Source organism: Tamandua tetradactyla, chromosome 1, assembly GCF_023851605.1.
Source record: "Tamandua tetradactyla isolate mTamTet1 chromosome 1, mTamTet1.pri, whole genome shotgun sequence".
Lineage (NCBI taxonomy): Eukaryota > Metazoa > Chordata > Mammalia > Pilosa > Myrmecophagidae > Tamandua > Tamandua tetradactyla.
Window position 1 is genome coordinate 116,808,026 of NC_135327.1, and position 16,977 is coordinate 116,825,002.

General features: G+C 44.8%; 1 protein-coding gene across 9 annotated transcripts in view; it reads left to right on the forward strand.

The window, feature by feature from the left end:
• Positions 1-15,885, forward strand: part of ICA1 (islet cell autoantigen 1) — a 154,742-nt gene extending 138,857 nt beyond the window's left edge. For 5 of the 9 annotated variants that reach the window (XM_077122848.1, XM_077122833.1, XM_077122824.1 and 2 more), the window contains exons 13-15: positions 1,910-2,179; positions 13,182-13,271; positions 15,610-15,885. In XM_077122848.1, coding sequence (XP_076978963.1) covers positions 1,910-2,179; positions 13,182-13,271; positions 15,610-15,734 — 485 coding nt within the window. In that variant the 3' untranslated portion in view covers positions 15,735-15,885. The remainder of the gene's footprint in view (positions 1-1,909; positions 2,180-13,181; positions 13,272-15,609) is intronic. The other 4 variants (XM_077122881.1, XM_077122868.1, XM_077122874.1 and 1 more) reach the window with 2 other exon arrangements.
• The last annotated feature ends 1,092 nt before the right edge of the window (positions 15,886-16,977 follow it).

The following is a 16,977-nucleotide window of genomic DNA, read 5'->3' on the forward strand; positions in this document are numbered from 1 at the left end:
AGGGTCTATACATTGACTTGAATTGGTTCCAGTAAACATGTTTGGTTCTGTAATTGTTTGGTTTCAGTCAGACCAGAAAATAAACCATGTGAAAGGGTCTGGGAGTCCAAGTTCCAACTGAAAGTAGGAAGTGCAGAGATTTGTGAAGTTAATATATGTAAAAAGGGTAATACTGAGAGAGAGAGGATGCTTAGACACATGGTAGGATGGAGTAGCCAAGGCCACACTTTTGCAGCTTCTTCCTTCCCAGAGATGAGCTCTCCGCCTTCCCTGCCCTTCCTTACCCCCCATGCCAGGCTGTAGGTGACTCCTGTGCTGCCCTCTTAACACAGTACTGCCTTAGAAGTCTGTTTAAAATGACATGTTGCCCGCCTTCTACCCCAGCTCACCTACAGGCTATGCATTGGTGAACATTTCTATGATAAAAATACTGAGAGTGCTTAAGTTAGATAGTTGTCTGATTAAAGTGATGTTTTGCCACTGTTTCAAATCCCAGTGATATGAGAATGAGTAGCCTCCTCCTATCCTTATTTAGGGCCAGTCTGCTCAGCACATCGAAGATCCCCTTAGTCTGTCAATCTTGATGTAAAGAGTGGTTGAAAATAGAAAAGTCAATAGAGATAAGTTTTATTAAAAAAAAAAAAAAACCTTCACTGACTAATTATCTTCTATATTTGAGGAGAATTTATTAATCTCACTTCATGTGACAGGGTCACAATGTCAACATAGCTCAGGAAAAAAAATACATCATGATTTTCCTCCACTTCATTACTTAACAACAAAATGTTTGCATTTTCCAGGTGTTGATTAAATACCACAATGAGTCACAGTTAATAAAGCCACCTGTCCTTGATTCTCAAAATATATTGAAAACTAATGAAAGCGCTTATTTCGGGATTTCTAATATTAATGCTCCCATCCTACTTGTGTTCAATATTCAGTATTTTGTCAATATTGTAAGGATGGTTCTCTTCTTTAAAGTCTTCCTTCCGTACAGGCAATGAGGTTTAAGGTGTAATTCTTTGATCTTCCTGACAACACTCTGAGGTGGGCATAATTCACATTATAACTTTATAGATGAGGGGGGAAAAAGGCTCAGAGGGGTTAAGGGTCTTTCCAAAGTCACACAGCAAGTAGTGGGTGGTCCTGGGACCCACCTCAGGCCTGGTGCTCATTCAGCCCCTCCTGGATCTCCGATCCCTTCTGTATCTGTCACTCACTTTCTGGATGGTTCCTCATTTTGCCCTGTTTCCCGTTACTCTCTCATGCCTGCCCTCAGGCCAGTCAGACCCAGCTTTCCTTTGCTTCATGCAGCTGTGTTTTAGCAAAGGAGAAAGAAGCAAGTGTGCTTTGCTTGGTCCTTGTCAGTTTCCCAACGTCCTGTACTCCCCTTTCCTTCCCTGGGCCGGTCAGGGCGTGGTGGATGTTCTCCCCTCCCAGGTGGCCGGGCAGGCTGCCACAAGGGGTGTTGGCTGTTCTAGCTCAGGCAGCATGGATTTAGGGCTTGTCATGTGCAAAGATTCCAGAAGCTATATATAAACAAGAAACTAAGATCTCCAACATGCTTTCCATCCTGGCTTCATCTCATATTTGAGAAATGTTCTAGTCCATTTGCTTTTATATTAAGAGAAACCAAAAGCCCTAAAGTTTTTGTGGAAACGATTTAAATGTGACTCTCATGACCTTCAAAAACTGGACTTGCTCTGAGGAAGGGGAGCGAAGGAGGAGGGGCCTAGACATTTAATTGTGAAGTCTCTTAAGCGAAGGCTACAGGAGATTAGTGTGTATTGTGATAAACTTTTTCTCCGATCTCGCTGTGCCCACCCCATCGCCGCCCCCGTGGGCGCTTGTTCGCGGGCGGCCCGGGCCGGCCGTGGTGACATGTGCTGTGTGCTGTTGCTCTCCTCAGCTTGCCTGGGCCTGGCGGCGGGAACGGTGGACCCGGAGGGCGCGGACAGGGATGACCTGCTGCTGCTGAGCGAGATCTTCAGCGCCTCCTCCCTGGAAGACGGCGAGTTCGGCAAGGAGTGGGCGGCTGTGTTTGGCGACAGTCGGCTGAAGGAGTCGGCTCCCACGGTGGCTCCAGGGGAGCCGGACCTCAAGCCCCAGACGGGCTCAGGATTCCTTCCGTCGCAGCTGCTAGACCAAAATATGAAAGACTTACAGGCCTCACTACGAGGTATGTATTGTTGGGATGGAAATGGCGTTTTATTTGTTTTATTTTTAATGCGGAGCCATATTTCTTCCTGGTCTTTTTTTGGTTTGCTTAAGCTGCCAAAATGCAGGATGCCAGAAACGGACTGGCTTTCGACAATAGGGATTTATTAGGTTACCAGTTAAAAGTCTAAGGCTGTGAAAATGTCCACATTAGGGCATGAAAAAGAAGATGCCTTCTCTGAAGAAAGGCCGCCGGCATCTGGGGTACCTCTGTCCAGTGGGAAGACACATGGCCGGTGTCTGCTGGTCCTTTGCTCCTGGGTTCTAATGTTTTCAGCTTCTGATTCCAGTGGCTTTCTCTCTGAGCACCCATGGGTCCTCCCTTAGCATCTCCAGGACGTTTCTCTGTCTGCTCACTCGCTCGCTTGCTCTTTCTCTCTCTCTCTCTCTCTCTGTGTTTGTCCTTTATCCTCTCATAAAAGGCTCCAGGAAAGGATTACGACCCACCTTGAAGTGACTGGGTCACATCTCAACTGAAACAACCGAACTAACCAAAAGGTCCCGTCCACAGTAGGTCTGCATCCACAAAATTGGATTAAAAGAACATGACCTTTCCTGGGGTATATTACAACTCCAAACTACCACAGTCTTTTTCTTGTATTTTCTGTGTTTTTCATTTTATATACAGTGTCTTTTTTGTAATTCTATTTTACATCCAGTAACTTTTTAGTTGAAACCTCAGACTCTCATTCCAGCTTTAAAATGTGTTATAGGGTTAAAAAATCTATTCATTCTTATAATCTGCTCTGTGTATCACATTTTCTATTAGTGAAAGGTTAGAGCAGTGGTTCTCAGTCTTGTCTCACTTTGATTTTTTGAGTGGATTAAATTGTCTTTGTGATTATGGCCCTGTCTGATTGGCCATTCATGCCTGGTGATATTCAAGAGGCAAAGTTCCCTGCGGTCCCATAAACACCTTCTGTTTTGGTGCTAACTGACATGACTCTTTTTCCACTACCTTGTGTCTTCCCCGCACCCTTGCTGCTTCTCCACCCTACCCAGCCTAAGAAACCCCGCCTCAGCTTGGCTGTCCCTGTTCTGCCTAATACCCCTGGCCAAACAGTGCATCCTTGGCCACAGCAGAAATAGTTTCCACATTGATGAAATTTGATCAGCACCATTGAGAAGGGTTCAAGGCACACTGAGTCGCACCAGCAGGCTGGCACACTGAGTGAGAAGTGCTCGCCTGGGGACCATGTTGGTGTAAAGTGCAATAACTAAAAGTCAGGTTTAAATTTAAATTTTAAGTTGGAGTATCTAAACAAACAGACCTCAAGAGGAAACTGTTTTCTTGTATTTCTTTTTCAACGCTTTTTCCTCCTTTCCTGTCACAGTAATTCTAAGACAAATAACACAATTCTCAAATTGTTTTATTTTTTCTGTGTATTTAGCCTATTGCCTTTAGTAAACAGTGTGTTTATCTGGCACGTAAGGCTGAGGACACACTGCAGAGCTGGGGTGACTAAGTAATTATGGGCTATTGAAACCTCAGGTCTTTGGAGATAAGATCATGGACATAGCAAGGAGTTGATGGGCAAGACCAAAGGAAAGAAAAAGTCTTCCGTCTTCCCTCTTTTTTGTGAAATACATGATTCCTTTTATCTTCCTGTGTGAGTACTGTTTTGCAGCCAACTCATTTATTTGTTGCAGTGGAAAGCAGAGATACCATGGATAAATAGAATCCACCACGAATTTCAGCATATTGTCCATATCTTCCACCAGAGCTGCAGAGAAGCAGTGCAACCATCTGACTTGAGGGATACCCCCACCCACCCAGGGGAGGAGAGCTGGAAGGCAGGGAGCCCACAAGCCACACCAGTATCTCGGGGTTGCTGAGATGCTCGAGCTATGCTGCATGATGAACCCCACTCGGGGCCTCCCGCTTTGGAGACATGTGGGCCCCTGCTGCAGACTGAGGACAGTGACAACACTGCTCAGCTCGGGGTGGCTGAGGGCAGTCCCTCCAAATGCCCCATGCTGACAGCTGAGAAGTCAGAGTCCCACGCCCTCTTCCTGAGCAGCAAAGTGAGAAGAGCTCAGCTCAGGGTTGACGGTGGGGCCCCCAGAATTATGCTCGAGCCCTATAGACAAATCAGTGGCCTCTGGGCTTTGGCACTACAGTCTTCCTGTGAGTCCAGGGGAAAGGCACAAAGCTTCACTTGGATCTAGCAAAGGGGGTGTTCAGACCATGAGAGAGAACCGCAAGCTCATACTGTAGAAAGAGAAAGAGGTCACTATAATGTAAGGCCATTTATTTCTCAGCAAACAAAATTTCTCTTTAGGTAGCTATGCTACTATGACTTAAGGAAGTTTCCCTCATTCATTCAGCAAATATGTATTGGGTCCTCGCATGTCAAGCACTGGAGAGGCATCTGAAAACAAAACAGACAAGGCTTTTTGCCTTCTTGAAACTCATATTCTAATGGGGAAGAGACATTGAGCAATAAACATAATAAATATAATAAATAAGCAAATTATATAGTAGGTTAGAAAGTGATCCATTTCACAGTGAAAAAGAAAAAGTAGAAGAGCCTTCAGGGGATAGGGAGTGTAGGGGAATGACAGGGTAGGTCAGGCTGCAGAACTGATTAGAGTTCTTACTGAGATGAGATCTGAGCAAAGCCTTGCAGGAAGTGAGAGAATTAGCCATGTGACTATATGGGTCGAGGGAACAGCCTGTGCAAATGTCCTGAAGTGAGAACATCACTAGCAGGGCAGAAGGTCTGCAGGACAAACAGTGTGGTTGGAACAAACTGAGCAGGGGGGAGAGCAGGGGGTCAGAGGCATGCAGCGGGCTAGGTTGCTGGGGCCCTGTAGCCACTGGAAGAACTCAGTCCTTTTTTCATTGAAATTGGGAAACATCACAGCATCTTGGGTTGAGGAGTGACATGGTCTGGCTTAAGATTTAAAAGAATCATTCTGGAGCTAACAGCTTCCTTTCCACTGCTGGAATTCCATCAAGATCAATGTTAAAAGAGTTATTTTGTACCTGTGAGCTATCCTCTTTCTTTCCCATGCAGACAGGTACAAACTGAATATCTGTGCAACTCAAATGACAGGAAAGAAAATTGAATCTAAGTAGTTGAAAGAGGAAGCCTGATCAACTTCTGTCACAGCTCCAGGTTCCCAGCAGGTGCAGCCACAATTCTACCACTGATGCTGTCCTGTTTTAGGGAACCTTCAAAATATATGTGGTGCAAATAAAGAATGAGCTTCCTGCTTCCCTGTGATAAGATCATCAAATGGTCACCATATTCTATGCACTTGAACTAGCTATTGTCAGGACCTTTCCCAGCACCTCCACCCCGCCACCCAGCCACCAAAAGAGGAAAGGAAAAATGCTGGCCTGAGATTTTTTGTACTGCATTCATGGTCTAGAAAACCCACCTCTATATGTGAATTTCCAAAGCTTCTGAATACTGCTCAACTTTTGGTCCCTTGTAATGAAACTGTATCCCCTGATGGTCTAGAACATCTTGGAAGCCAAAGGAAATAAACCACTGAAATTACTAAGTGGCTGAATTAAACACAGAATAGAAAGGTTCATTGGCACATTAACTCAGCGGCAGGAGCACGGAGACCTTGTTCAGCTGGTGACACCGCTTCCCCTGGTTCACCCCGAGGTGCTCAGGCGCCTCAAACTCTGGGCCTTTACTCTCTCAGCTGTAAAATGAGGCATTAACCTCACTAGATGATCCATCAGGAGAGAGCCAAAGCATCCAAAGATTTTTCTTCTGCTTTTCCACAATTACGCGTCATCTTCTCATCCCTGGGCTAAGCTGGGCTTCAGAGATGCTGAAGTCTAAATGCTGGTGATTCTGTGAGTCTGTGGACTAAAACCCTGCCAGCCGGCGCTCAGCACGGCGCCACCATGTGCAAAGCACTGCTCTGTGCTTTCCTTACGTGGGCCAACTTATTTAATGCTCACCACGCCTGCCAGGAAGGTGCTATTATCACCTCCACTTTATAGCCAGGAAACTGGCTTTTGCCCTAAGGCCCCACCTTGAGTAAGGGGCAGGCCTGAGCAGTCAGGATCAGGAATCCGTGCGTGCGTTGAACCATCCTGTTCTGCTGCTTCCCAGTGAGGCATGTCTGACGGCAGAAGGGATTCGCCAGCAGCCTCCATCGGGCCCCTCCTGGACAGGCGCAGGTCTGGCCCTGGGCATCCCGGCCACACGCGGGGATGGGCCTCAGCTTGTCCTGGAGGAGGAATGTGGGGCGGGGTCCCTGTCCACCACAGAAGTCCAGCTATGTTCCCAAGTAGAGTATTTGAAATCGAGATTGTCCTGCAAAGTTGTCACAGCTTGTGGAAGCCGTCGTCCTCCACGTTCTCAACCCGCCCTTGTCCCGGGGCTCCCTGAGGGGTGGTGAGGTGGCGCCTCACCCTGGCTGGGCACCTGAGCCCTCGGATCCTGCCGGGCCTGCCCCCCATCTGCCTCCATCCCCGCAGCCTTCTCACACTCTCTCTGCCCTTCCCTGCCTCCTTGGCCTCTCTCCTCATTCGGATCCCTGATACCGTGGGGGCACAGGAAGGAGAAGACATTCAGTAAAGGAACAACTGCATTTTCCCTCCTCCTCAAGCTCTAGGGGAGCAAAGCAAAGGAACTTACAGCTGGATCAACTTGTGCTGAACATTTGCAGGAGGAGTTCATTTTAGCTGGGATTTCTAAGAGTTTCCAAAGTTATCAGCATGATAGAGGCTGGGGTTTCCTGTGTCAGGCAGTGATGAGAAAATTGTACCTTCCTGGGGCCTCTCTGAGTGAGTAGGAGGGGAGCCAGCCAGCAAGGACTGCCCGCATTAGAGATGAGGCCCAGCTGATAGGCCTCACATTCAACATTCTTCTCTGCCACCAGTATCCAAGATTTCATATAGAAATAAACCCTAATACTGCAAAGATCACCAGCTGCTCAGAAGTCAGTGTCCCGGGGCTTTTTTACATTTAGGATTCTGCAGACCAGCCTTGTGTGTGTTATTCCGCATTCCCACCCACGTGCAGGGCTGCTGCTTCAGGATGCTCCTGTTGTGGTGGTTGTTTTCCTATCAGTTTCAGTTTTTCAGTTAGGGAAGTTGTAGGTTTACAGAAAGATCCTGCAGAGAATGCATAGTTCCCTTATACCCATCCCCATTTTTACCATTTTACTTTAGTATGGTTTCCTTGTTACAATTGATGAGAGAATATTATCATAATTTTACCATTAACTTAATCCGTGGTGGACAGTAGGGTTCACTCTGTTGTACGGTTCTGTGTCATTTTTTTTTTTAATTTTTATTCTAGCAAAATATATACCATCTAAAATTTCCCCTTTTAACCACATTCAGATATAGCATTCATTGGTGACCACTGAATGATATGTCTGAATCTAGTTAAAAGGGCACACTTATATTTTACCCAATTCTGAGATGCCATTGCCGTCTGGGTGGATTTCCATTGAATTCTTTTTGGGGGGAGTGGGGGGGTTAGGGGGGATGGTGCATGGGCTGGAAAGGATTTCCATATAATTCTAACATAGATCTAGGCTTTGGGTCCTTTCAGATTCTCCTTTCCCATACCAGAGCAGAACAGACCTCTTGCTTTTCTTGGCTTGGCCTGGCTCTGGGTTATTGATATTTCCTGTGTTCAAATGGAATAATGCAGAGGAAAAGGTTGTGGGGCGTCCTTAAAGGTAGCTTGATCACAGGGCAGGTGTTCCCAGCAGATGCTGAGGGAGTTGTTTGTTCCAACAAAGAAACCTGCTGAGGAACATCCACAAGGCATGCCTTAGGTATCTGCAGTTTTAAGCACATCCAATAACAAAGAGAAGGGACCTTGATGACCCTGTACTCCCTCCTCTTTTTGTAGATGAGGAAACCAAAGGAATCCCATAAAAAAAACTGTGACTTGCCAAGTGGATTATATAGAACTTCAGCCATATAGAACTCCCACCAGCTGGGCTCTCCCACACCTCTGGGCCTTGGCACATGTTCTCCTTCCCCTTAGAGCATGCTGCCCACCTGTCCACCCCTGATGACCGCTGTGCTTGGTTAACCTCTTCAACCTTCAGGTTCTCCACTTCTGTATCATTTCATCCAGGAAGCCTTCCTTGATTCCTCGTCCTCCCTCTCCCAGCAGACAATGTTAGGTGATTCTGCTCTCCAGTCCCATACACCTGTACTTCATCATTCCACTTATCTCACCTTACTGTAAAATTGATTTAATTTTGTCTCTCCTGCTAGATTGTCATGGGCAGGGCCCATGTTTGTTTCGCTCACCATTATATTTCCAGAACATAACTTTGTGCCAGGAATATAGTAAATATTCAATAAATAGTTGTTGGGTGTATTGGTGGGTGGATGGCAGGCAGACAGGGAGGATGAGAGGACAAGAGGCAACCATGGACCAATTCATCTCTAGGCTAAAACAAATCAATCCTAATATGTGAACCTGGAGAAGATACTCTAGGGTCAGTCCCGACGTCTGATGAGCTATGCAAAAGTCCAGGGTCAGCTTAGATTTATTGTGGCCTACTCTCCAGCTCTTGTGCTACCTGGTTTCATACATATCATCCCATTTTATCCCTACAGGACCCTAATGAAGCAGAAATTTCCATCCACCTTTTGTCGGTGTGGAAACTGGGGCTCAGAGAGGAAGGTGCACTGCAGAAGGTGCTTAGCCTCTAGGCCTGCAGGGTACCCCCCTTTCCCCTCACAGCCGGCCCACCCCAAAGCTCCCCTGGCTGTGACTGTCAACACAGCCTGGGCTTTTGTGGAATTATATTTGTGGCAAAGTGCTACCCTGGGTGGTGCTGTTTTGATCTCCCTGACTGCTCTGGCTGGCCAGTGTTATTTCTGGCTGATTTACATTTTCCCGTATCTAAATCAAGGGGGCAGGGTTGCACTCATAAAATTTTGTCCTGTGTTTCCTGAAAATTATTAGCACATTTGCCATATCAAAGGAACTAAGCTCTAGGATTGTCGTTTTGTTGACAGGACAATGCTTTGCTGCCACCACCCTTCACCACCTCTCTCCTGACCCAGTTACTCTGAGATGATCAGACATCTTTCCTAGCCACACATCCCTGGTAAAAATGTCCTAGCAAAACCCCTAACACAACCTAGATAACAGTTGATGGCAATTAAAAAATATTAGCAACAATAAGTTCTACTTAAGTAGCTTTGATCTTGTCCCAACAGAAGCTAAGACCTCTGAAATTTGGCTTGGCAGTCCATCTGTAATTATCTGAATTCCACTTTTCCCCTAAATAACTCCCAAAGTGATATGAGTAAGGTTGATTTGCAGCTGAGCTTTTTCTTTTCATAGCTAGTGTCACCGCCATACCATCTTATTCCCTCATGCAGAGATCGAGTTGTTAGGTAGATGCTTAATAACTGTTCTAAGAAGAGGATGTGACTAGGCAAACTGCTTGTTTTAGCTTCTCACCTTAGAATGAGGGAATGATCATTCCTTGAGTCTTTGTGAAAATGCTGAGGTTAGCGTCCCTGTAACCTCAGCTCCCAAAAGGGGAGAGCTTCAGGCTTTATCCTTCCTCATGTCCTCTGCTGTGGAGAACCCCCCAAATCTCATAGATTCTAGATGCTTCTTGTCCTTATGGTTTAACAGAACAATATTTAAAAAAAATCTAGAGTTACAAAGGAATTCAATTAGAAGACAATTGCTCTTTTTATAAAGGAATCTGCCCTTATCATCCTTTTAAGAAGTTTGAAAATATGACTTGTATTTCTGGTTCTTGTAAAATACGATTTGATATACGGAGATTTTATTTATTTATAACTTTCAGGACATGCCCATTATATAAAGGGAGGTGAGCTACATTTTGACATGTAGATTTATTCCTGCCTCTTTTTAGGGATGTGTTCCATTTTATACTCTGGAAAACACGATGCGTTGAGTGTGCCTTTCTTTTCCCATGTTCTCTGCAGCCATTTCTGAAAATGAACATTTCGCGTATTTTTGAAATAAGAAGAATTATCTTGTTGAGTTCCCATTGTATCATATAGCAGACAGAGATTGGGGAAGGGTTGACTGCTAAGGGCTCTCTTCACCTGGCTTTTCTCTAAATTGATTCTGGTTCTTTCTGGAAGTGTGGGCCTCCCTGAGCTCAGCCAGAGGGTTTGTCAGACCCAAGGAGTTCAGACCGCAGGGTTTGGATTCAGCTGCCTGGGGTGCTGGGATCTGAACTGGACCCCTTCTGTTATATAGAAGGGCCTCTCACTTTGTCTCTAGGTTCTAATTTACCAGGTCAAGGTGTTCTGCATTTCTAACCAGCTCACAGGTGATGTCTGTGCTGCTGGCATGGGAACCAGGCTTCGAGAACCACTGCTCTAAGAGACTGCGGGTAGGCTGCAGGGGCAGGTCAGAAGGGCTCAGGAGAGAACAGGCGGGTCTCCAGTACATGATGTTGGGGGCAAGGTTGCAGGGCCAAGGACAAAAGTTACCCGGTTAGCTTTGACCCCTCTCAGCTTATCCTCTAATACACCTTATTTGTCACATGACAGAACCACAACTTTAACTTTACACATTTAGCACCATTTTATGTGATCTGGGTTTAGAAGGAATATGTTCATGGGCCAGTTTTCTAGGAACCAGGGAAATGATTACTCCTAAATTACCCCATATACTGTTTATTTTTAAAAACAGCTTTATTGAGGTTTAATTTACATATCATTAAATCACTGAACAGTTTAAAGATTTTTAGTAAATTTATGCAGTTTTGCAACTGTCATCACAATCCAGTGCTAGAGCATTTCCATCATCCCAGAAAGCTCTCTTGAAATCCAGTGCTTTTTCATGAATTATGTTAACTGTACTATATGTTCAGGTAACTTTCCAATGAATTATAATGCCTTTTAAAATCCTTTATATTTTTTCATCATTCGAGACCTCATAGGTCGCAGGCCACCTGTTTCATTAGTCATCAGTCTTCATAAATAAGTTTGCAAATTATTTGCTGTATTAGTCAGGGCTCAACAGGGAAGCATGTGTGCATGTATATATATACATATGTAATTGTATAAATGTAAATTTTATGAGATTTATTATAGGGATTAGCCCACATGACTGTGGGGATTAGCAAGTATGAATTCTGTAGGGCAGGCTGCAAGTTTGGAACTCTGGTGAAGATTTTGATGAGTTCCCCAGAAGAAGCAGGCTGGCTGAAGTAGAGATAGAAATTCTTCTTTCCGACTGCCAAAACGATCGGTTCTCTCTTTTAGGCTTTCAGCTGCAGAGATGAGACTTCTCTCATCTCATTGCTGAAGGCAGACTCCTTTGTTGATTGTAGATATAGTCAGCTATAGATGCAATCAACTGACTAATGATTTAAACGCATGAAATATGCTCATAGTAACAATCAAGCCAGTGCTTGCTTGACCAAACAACTGGACACCTTAATCTGGGCAAGTTGACACACGAACTTAACCGTCACATTTGTCTAAAATGAAATAATTCAACCAGTGAATATTATAGCATCTACTGTGTGCCAGGCCCTGCTTTGCCACCTTTTAAATAATGCTTCTTGGATATACTTCTCATGGTAAAAGAGCACTTCCTTAGTTCCTCTTAGTTCAATAGGTAGCCATCATGTGCTGGCATTGTACTAAAAGATGTAAAGATTAATAACATATGGTCCCTGGCTTCAAAGAGCTCATGACTATAGGAGATGAAACAAATGCAAACTAATAAATACAGTATGGTTCTATAATTAAGTCCATTAGAAAGCCAGGGCCTTGGAAGACAGGATGCACAAACTGCACTAAATTGAATTATTTTTGCAGTATCTATTGAGTGTCACTTTTGTTCTGGACTTTGGCCGCAATGCCCCAACTGAACTTTGACATTCATTCCTGATCTCTCTTGAGAGTCCTGGCAGAGACCAAGCTTTTCTATAGAAATAACTGTGATGAGAGCATCCCATAAAAAGATCCAGTCTTAAGCACGATGGATCCAACAGTGATACACCATCTGATGGTCTACATTTCACAATCAACATCAATGACAGGCAGCTCACAAACACCTGCTAGTACTGTTTTAGGTATTTTGGAGTACACTGAAGAAGAAATTCCTTGTCTCATTGGGAAGACAGGACTTAGATGCAAGGAACTAAAGAAGAGGCACAAAGAATTATATGATAAAGTTCTAAATTAGATACGAGTCCTGTCAAAACATCACAGACAGAAAATACTGTGGAGAATCAGGCCTGCCCCACCCTTCACCCCCACCCCCACCCCCCACACACAAGAGGGCTGAATGCCTCGGAATCATCTGGGGCAGGGCAGGCAGAGCATTAAAGGATGCCAGGGCTGTGTAAGCTAAATGCCATTGTAAGGGTACAGAGTAAAAATAGAGAGGGTTTTCTTTCCCCTCATGTGTTTGGATTGCACTGCCATGTTTCTGTCTGTATTAATTAAGCCTTCCAATTTAAATCAGCCATGTAGAAAGTAATTGGACTGATCATAATGGAAGTGGAGAAGATGTGCCATTTCCTAGTTCTACTGTTACATTTAATGGTGTTCGCTTTTTCTATAAGCCTTTCCCGTTTGTTGTCACAAGCCAGGCACTTGATTTTCTTGGAATGCTATTGATGATCTGTTGTAAGATTATGAAATGATGATCCTAATGGACTTAATTATAGAACCATACTGTATTTATTAGTTTGCAAGTTTTCTTCTCAAGTTTTCTTGAGAAGAAAAATGGCATAAACCTAAAAAAGCTTAACCATAACAATTTCTCATTTGCTTTCAAAACCCAACCTTTTTCTTAATTTTCCATATTTTTTAATTGGGCATGATATACGTACCTATTCTCTCCTAGAACCTATTGCAGGTATGGGGATGATGGGAGAAGGATCTTGTCTCACGGTCCCTTTCTTTGGAGGCCACTGTGATTGAGAACCCTGTGGCCGGCATCGGGTGGGTCAGTTGTGAGTGCTCATCCCTAGATCTAATGGCCTCTGGTTTTATATATTAGGCTGCTCAGAAAGCAATGCCAATCCTCCTCCTACCCCATGGCCAGCACCAAAGACAAGCAGCCCAAATGGCAACAGCCCTGCAGCAAAAGGTAATATGGTGTTTTATCCCTGTGAAGTGACAATTCCTTTCCCTCCTAGAAGTTTCTGTATTTCTTGACCGATTTCTATTTTAGCATCTAAGGTCAAAGCAGAGGCTCCTGGGTGACCCTAGAAGTTACACTATGACTTTTTTCTGGCTTAATAGCGTAAGCCACATTCCCTTTATGGAGTTGTATCCAATATGTAAGGATCAAATATCTGTCCCCACATGACTGGGTGCCTCCCCAAATTGGGTGGAAATAGCAAGGTGGGGGGCAGGCTACAGTGGCTCAGCAGGCAGAGTTCTTGCCTGCCATGCCGGAGATCCAGGTTCGATTTCCGGTGCCTGCCCATGCCAAAAAAAAAAAAAAAAAAATAGCAAGGTGGGAAAAGGCCATTTAGGTTTCCTATCTTTAGTCAAAAATACCCTAGCCATCATCATACTCCTTAGAAAGTGCCAGGTTTCTTAGTTGTCAAATAAAGCCCATGAGATCTGTTCTCTTTTGGGACAGGCTGCCAAAGAGAACAACTGTCCAACTCAAGATCTCATCTGTCATTGCAGTTCTCTCTCTAGTCCTTTTGTCATCACCCAATTTCCCCTTGTTGACCACAGGAAGTTAAATGAAATGCCTATTCCATTGTCACAAAAAGCATTCATAGATACTCTTTTAAGTATTGTGCAAATAAATTGCACCTGGTGTTTGCTCCAACAGGGGGCCTGGAAAATGTGAAGGTTGCCCCAAGTAACAGACACTTGGCTCAGTCACCTGGTTTTCATGGCAGGGCCACACCCAGTCTCTGAGGGCCTCTGAACCCCACTCTACTGTGGTTAGGAGGAAAGGGAAGTGCACAAGTAACATATTTGCACTGGAGATAATAGTTACGATTTCTTGATACTCTTTATCAAGACTAGAAATAGCCTAATCCATAGTCTTGTCCCATACAGTTTTCTTATGTGACCTCTTACATGTTTTTAAAAAAATGTTATTCCCTCTTTCTTAAATTCTTTTTTTCCCCCTTGGCCAAGCTATGTTGAGCTCTTTCAAGTCTCAGGTTATATCAAAATAAACTGGTGTTTTGTGGACTGACTGCATGAGGAACTCGATTAATGTTAAATAAGTATAACACATGCTATCAATTAGTCCTGCCAGCAGTAGCTTTATCTCTATACTGAATACATTGATTATCTCATTCTATGAGTGACATATCTACAAGAGATTTTGGAAATAAAAGACAAAGGAGAGGAATCAGAAGTACAAAGTGATCAGTTTATTGTTTTAATGTTTAAGTGCCATTTTAGTAAAATGAAAGGCTGAAAGTCCTGTTTATATTAATCTTACTCCATCATTCTAATATAACCATTCCTAACAACTTGTCCAACAATATTTTTTAGATCCTTTCCAGCCATTTGGCAAGTGCATTCTTTGCACCTCTCAATTAGAAGGATAACCTCTCAGAGTCATTTTCTTTGTGCCTCTGACACTCCCACCTGGTGGAGAAAACAAACAAACAAGCCAGTAACTTAGTTTCTCATGTGGAATGACTTATAGACAAAAAGCACCTTCACCTTATTTAGAAATCACTTGCATCAGGTACTCTTTTGTAGATGTTCTTTTCATCTGGCAAATAACTTGGCTTTACAATTGTGGTATTCAGGAAGTTAAGGTTGGTCGCTCAGTGAAACAGCAGCCAAAGGAAGTATTTCAGTATGGCTGAAGTATGAGGGGGGTGTTAGGGGTGACTGAATCCATTGCTAGAGGGGAAGGCTTGTCAAGGGCCTCTGTCCTCTGGCAGGAGAGAGAGGGGAAGGTAGTGATAAACAAGAAGAATCCTGGGCACTAACCCCCTTCTGGGCCTGTTGCTTTGAAGGGTGAAAAGGGTGGCCACAATACTTCTCTTGACCCAGCATATTTGAAAAGATCCCTACAGCGCATGCTGCAAGGCACCTTGCTTCCTCAGCCATTCTGATTTGTGAAATAACTTGTAATATTTCCTGGTTGTGGTGAAGCCGCAGGATCTGAGGTTTTGAGCAAACCCTGTGGGATGTGGCCATCCTCTGGGGTGGGGGTGGAGGAGAACAGACAGTTGGGGGGACCTGCATAGGTTGGCTCGGTTGGCCAACAGAAGAGCTCCCTCTTCACTTAACTTTGGACCATGGTTTAGATTTGTTATTCAACCAATCAACAGGAGCACAGAATTCCCTAATAAGTTTTAGAGACAAAGAGCAATGAGATTTTCCTGATTGAATGGCCTCCCTTTTCAAGATGACCCGTGGCCCACCTGCACCCAGCATAGCAGAGGTGGGCATCTAGAAGGTGACTTTGCTGATGATTCCTCTTCTCTCCCCAGAGCCTGCCAAGGCTGCCTCCTCGGACCTGACTGCCTGGTTCAGCCTCTTTGCTGACCTCGACCCATTATCAAATCCTGATGCTGTTGGGAAAACTGATAAAGAACATGAATTGCTCAATGCATGAGTCTGCAGCCTGCAGGAGGGAGCCACAAGCTGCTCTTCAGCAACACAGCTGGGGGCCAGCAAAAGTACCAAGTGATCAGTATGCTGTTTTAACATTTACGTGCCATTTTAATAAAATGAAAGGGTCAAAGGCCCTGTTTATATTGGTATAATTATTTACTCTTATTTGTTATAAAGGGTTTTAGTGTATTCTCTGTGTGGATCCAGTGAAGCCAGGATTGTCTGGGAGCAGTTCCCAGGTGGGCCACTTTCCTGCAGATATCCCCCTCGTGGCTGCTGCTGTGTCACTGGGCTACTGTGAGATCCAAATCCAAATTATAAACCTACTTCGTGTTAGGTTTAAATGACATGTCCTATAGCCTTGAGGACAGCAAAATGCTGGCAAAGCTTCAATGCCTCCCGTTGTACCTTCCGCCCCCCACCCCCACCCCTTAGAAGGGGCTGCAAGGGGACTCCCTCCCTGCCAGATCAGCTTCCAGTGAGCTCTGGACACAGCTCTGTCCAACCAAAGACATTGTCCTCACAGCCCTTGCCTGATGGGCCTTGTGTTCTCACGTGGTGGAGGAGCTGCATGAGCTTTCCATGGAAAGCAGCCATATTTGCATATACCAGTGTCTCCCTGTGTCTTCTCGGAGGCTAGAATTTAAAAGCATATATTTCTGGAGCCTCTTTTTTTTTTTTTTTTCAATTTAACAGAAAAAAATTTTGACATGCAAAATCAAGTTAATGAAGTCTGTTGTGGGGACCTAGTGTAGTGCAAAGGAAGATGCTCTAGGGCTGGGGGTGTTGGGGTAGGACAGAGAAGGAAGATGGGTCCTGCCTGCAGCCTTGAAGTTGCTGAGATGACAGCACGCATCCCTTTGATAAGGCAGCAGGGGAAAGAGGATACCATGGGACTTTCGTTTGAGCAGCCCAGGGGTAGGGAGCAACAGTTTTGCATTTGGGCACAGAAGTGGCTCAGACACCTCAGCAGGGCTGAGCTAGACACCCCACAGCTGGCACCTCTCCTCTCCCACGTGGCCAGTGATGTGCTAAGTGAGGGCCATGCACACCCGCAGAAGCCCGCGTACACCTTTCAGTGAGCAAGTGCCCCTAAGTGGGGATGGAAGGGAAGACCATCCAGAAAATGGATTTAAGTGTCTCTGTGCCAGGGAGGTCTTGCTGACTCCTGTGGCCCCAGCTCCAGGCCCTGGAAGGGTTTCCCCAAATCCGTTTCCCAATTGCCCAGGAATTCTGGGCTTCCC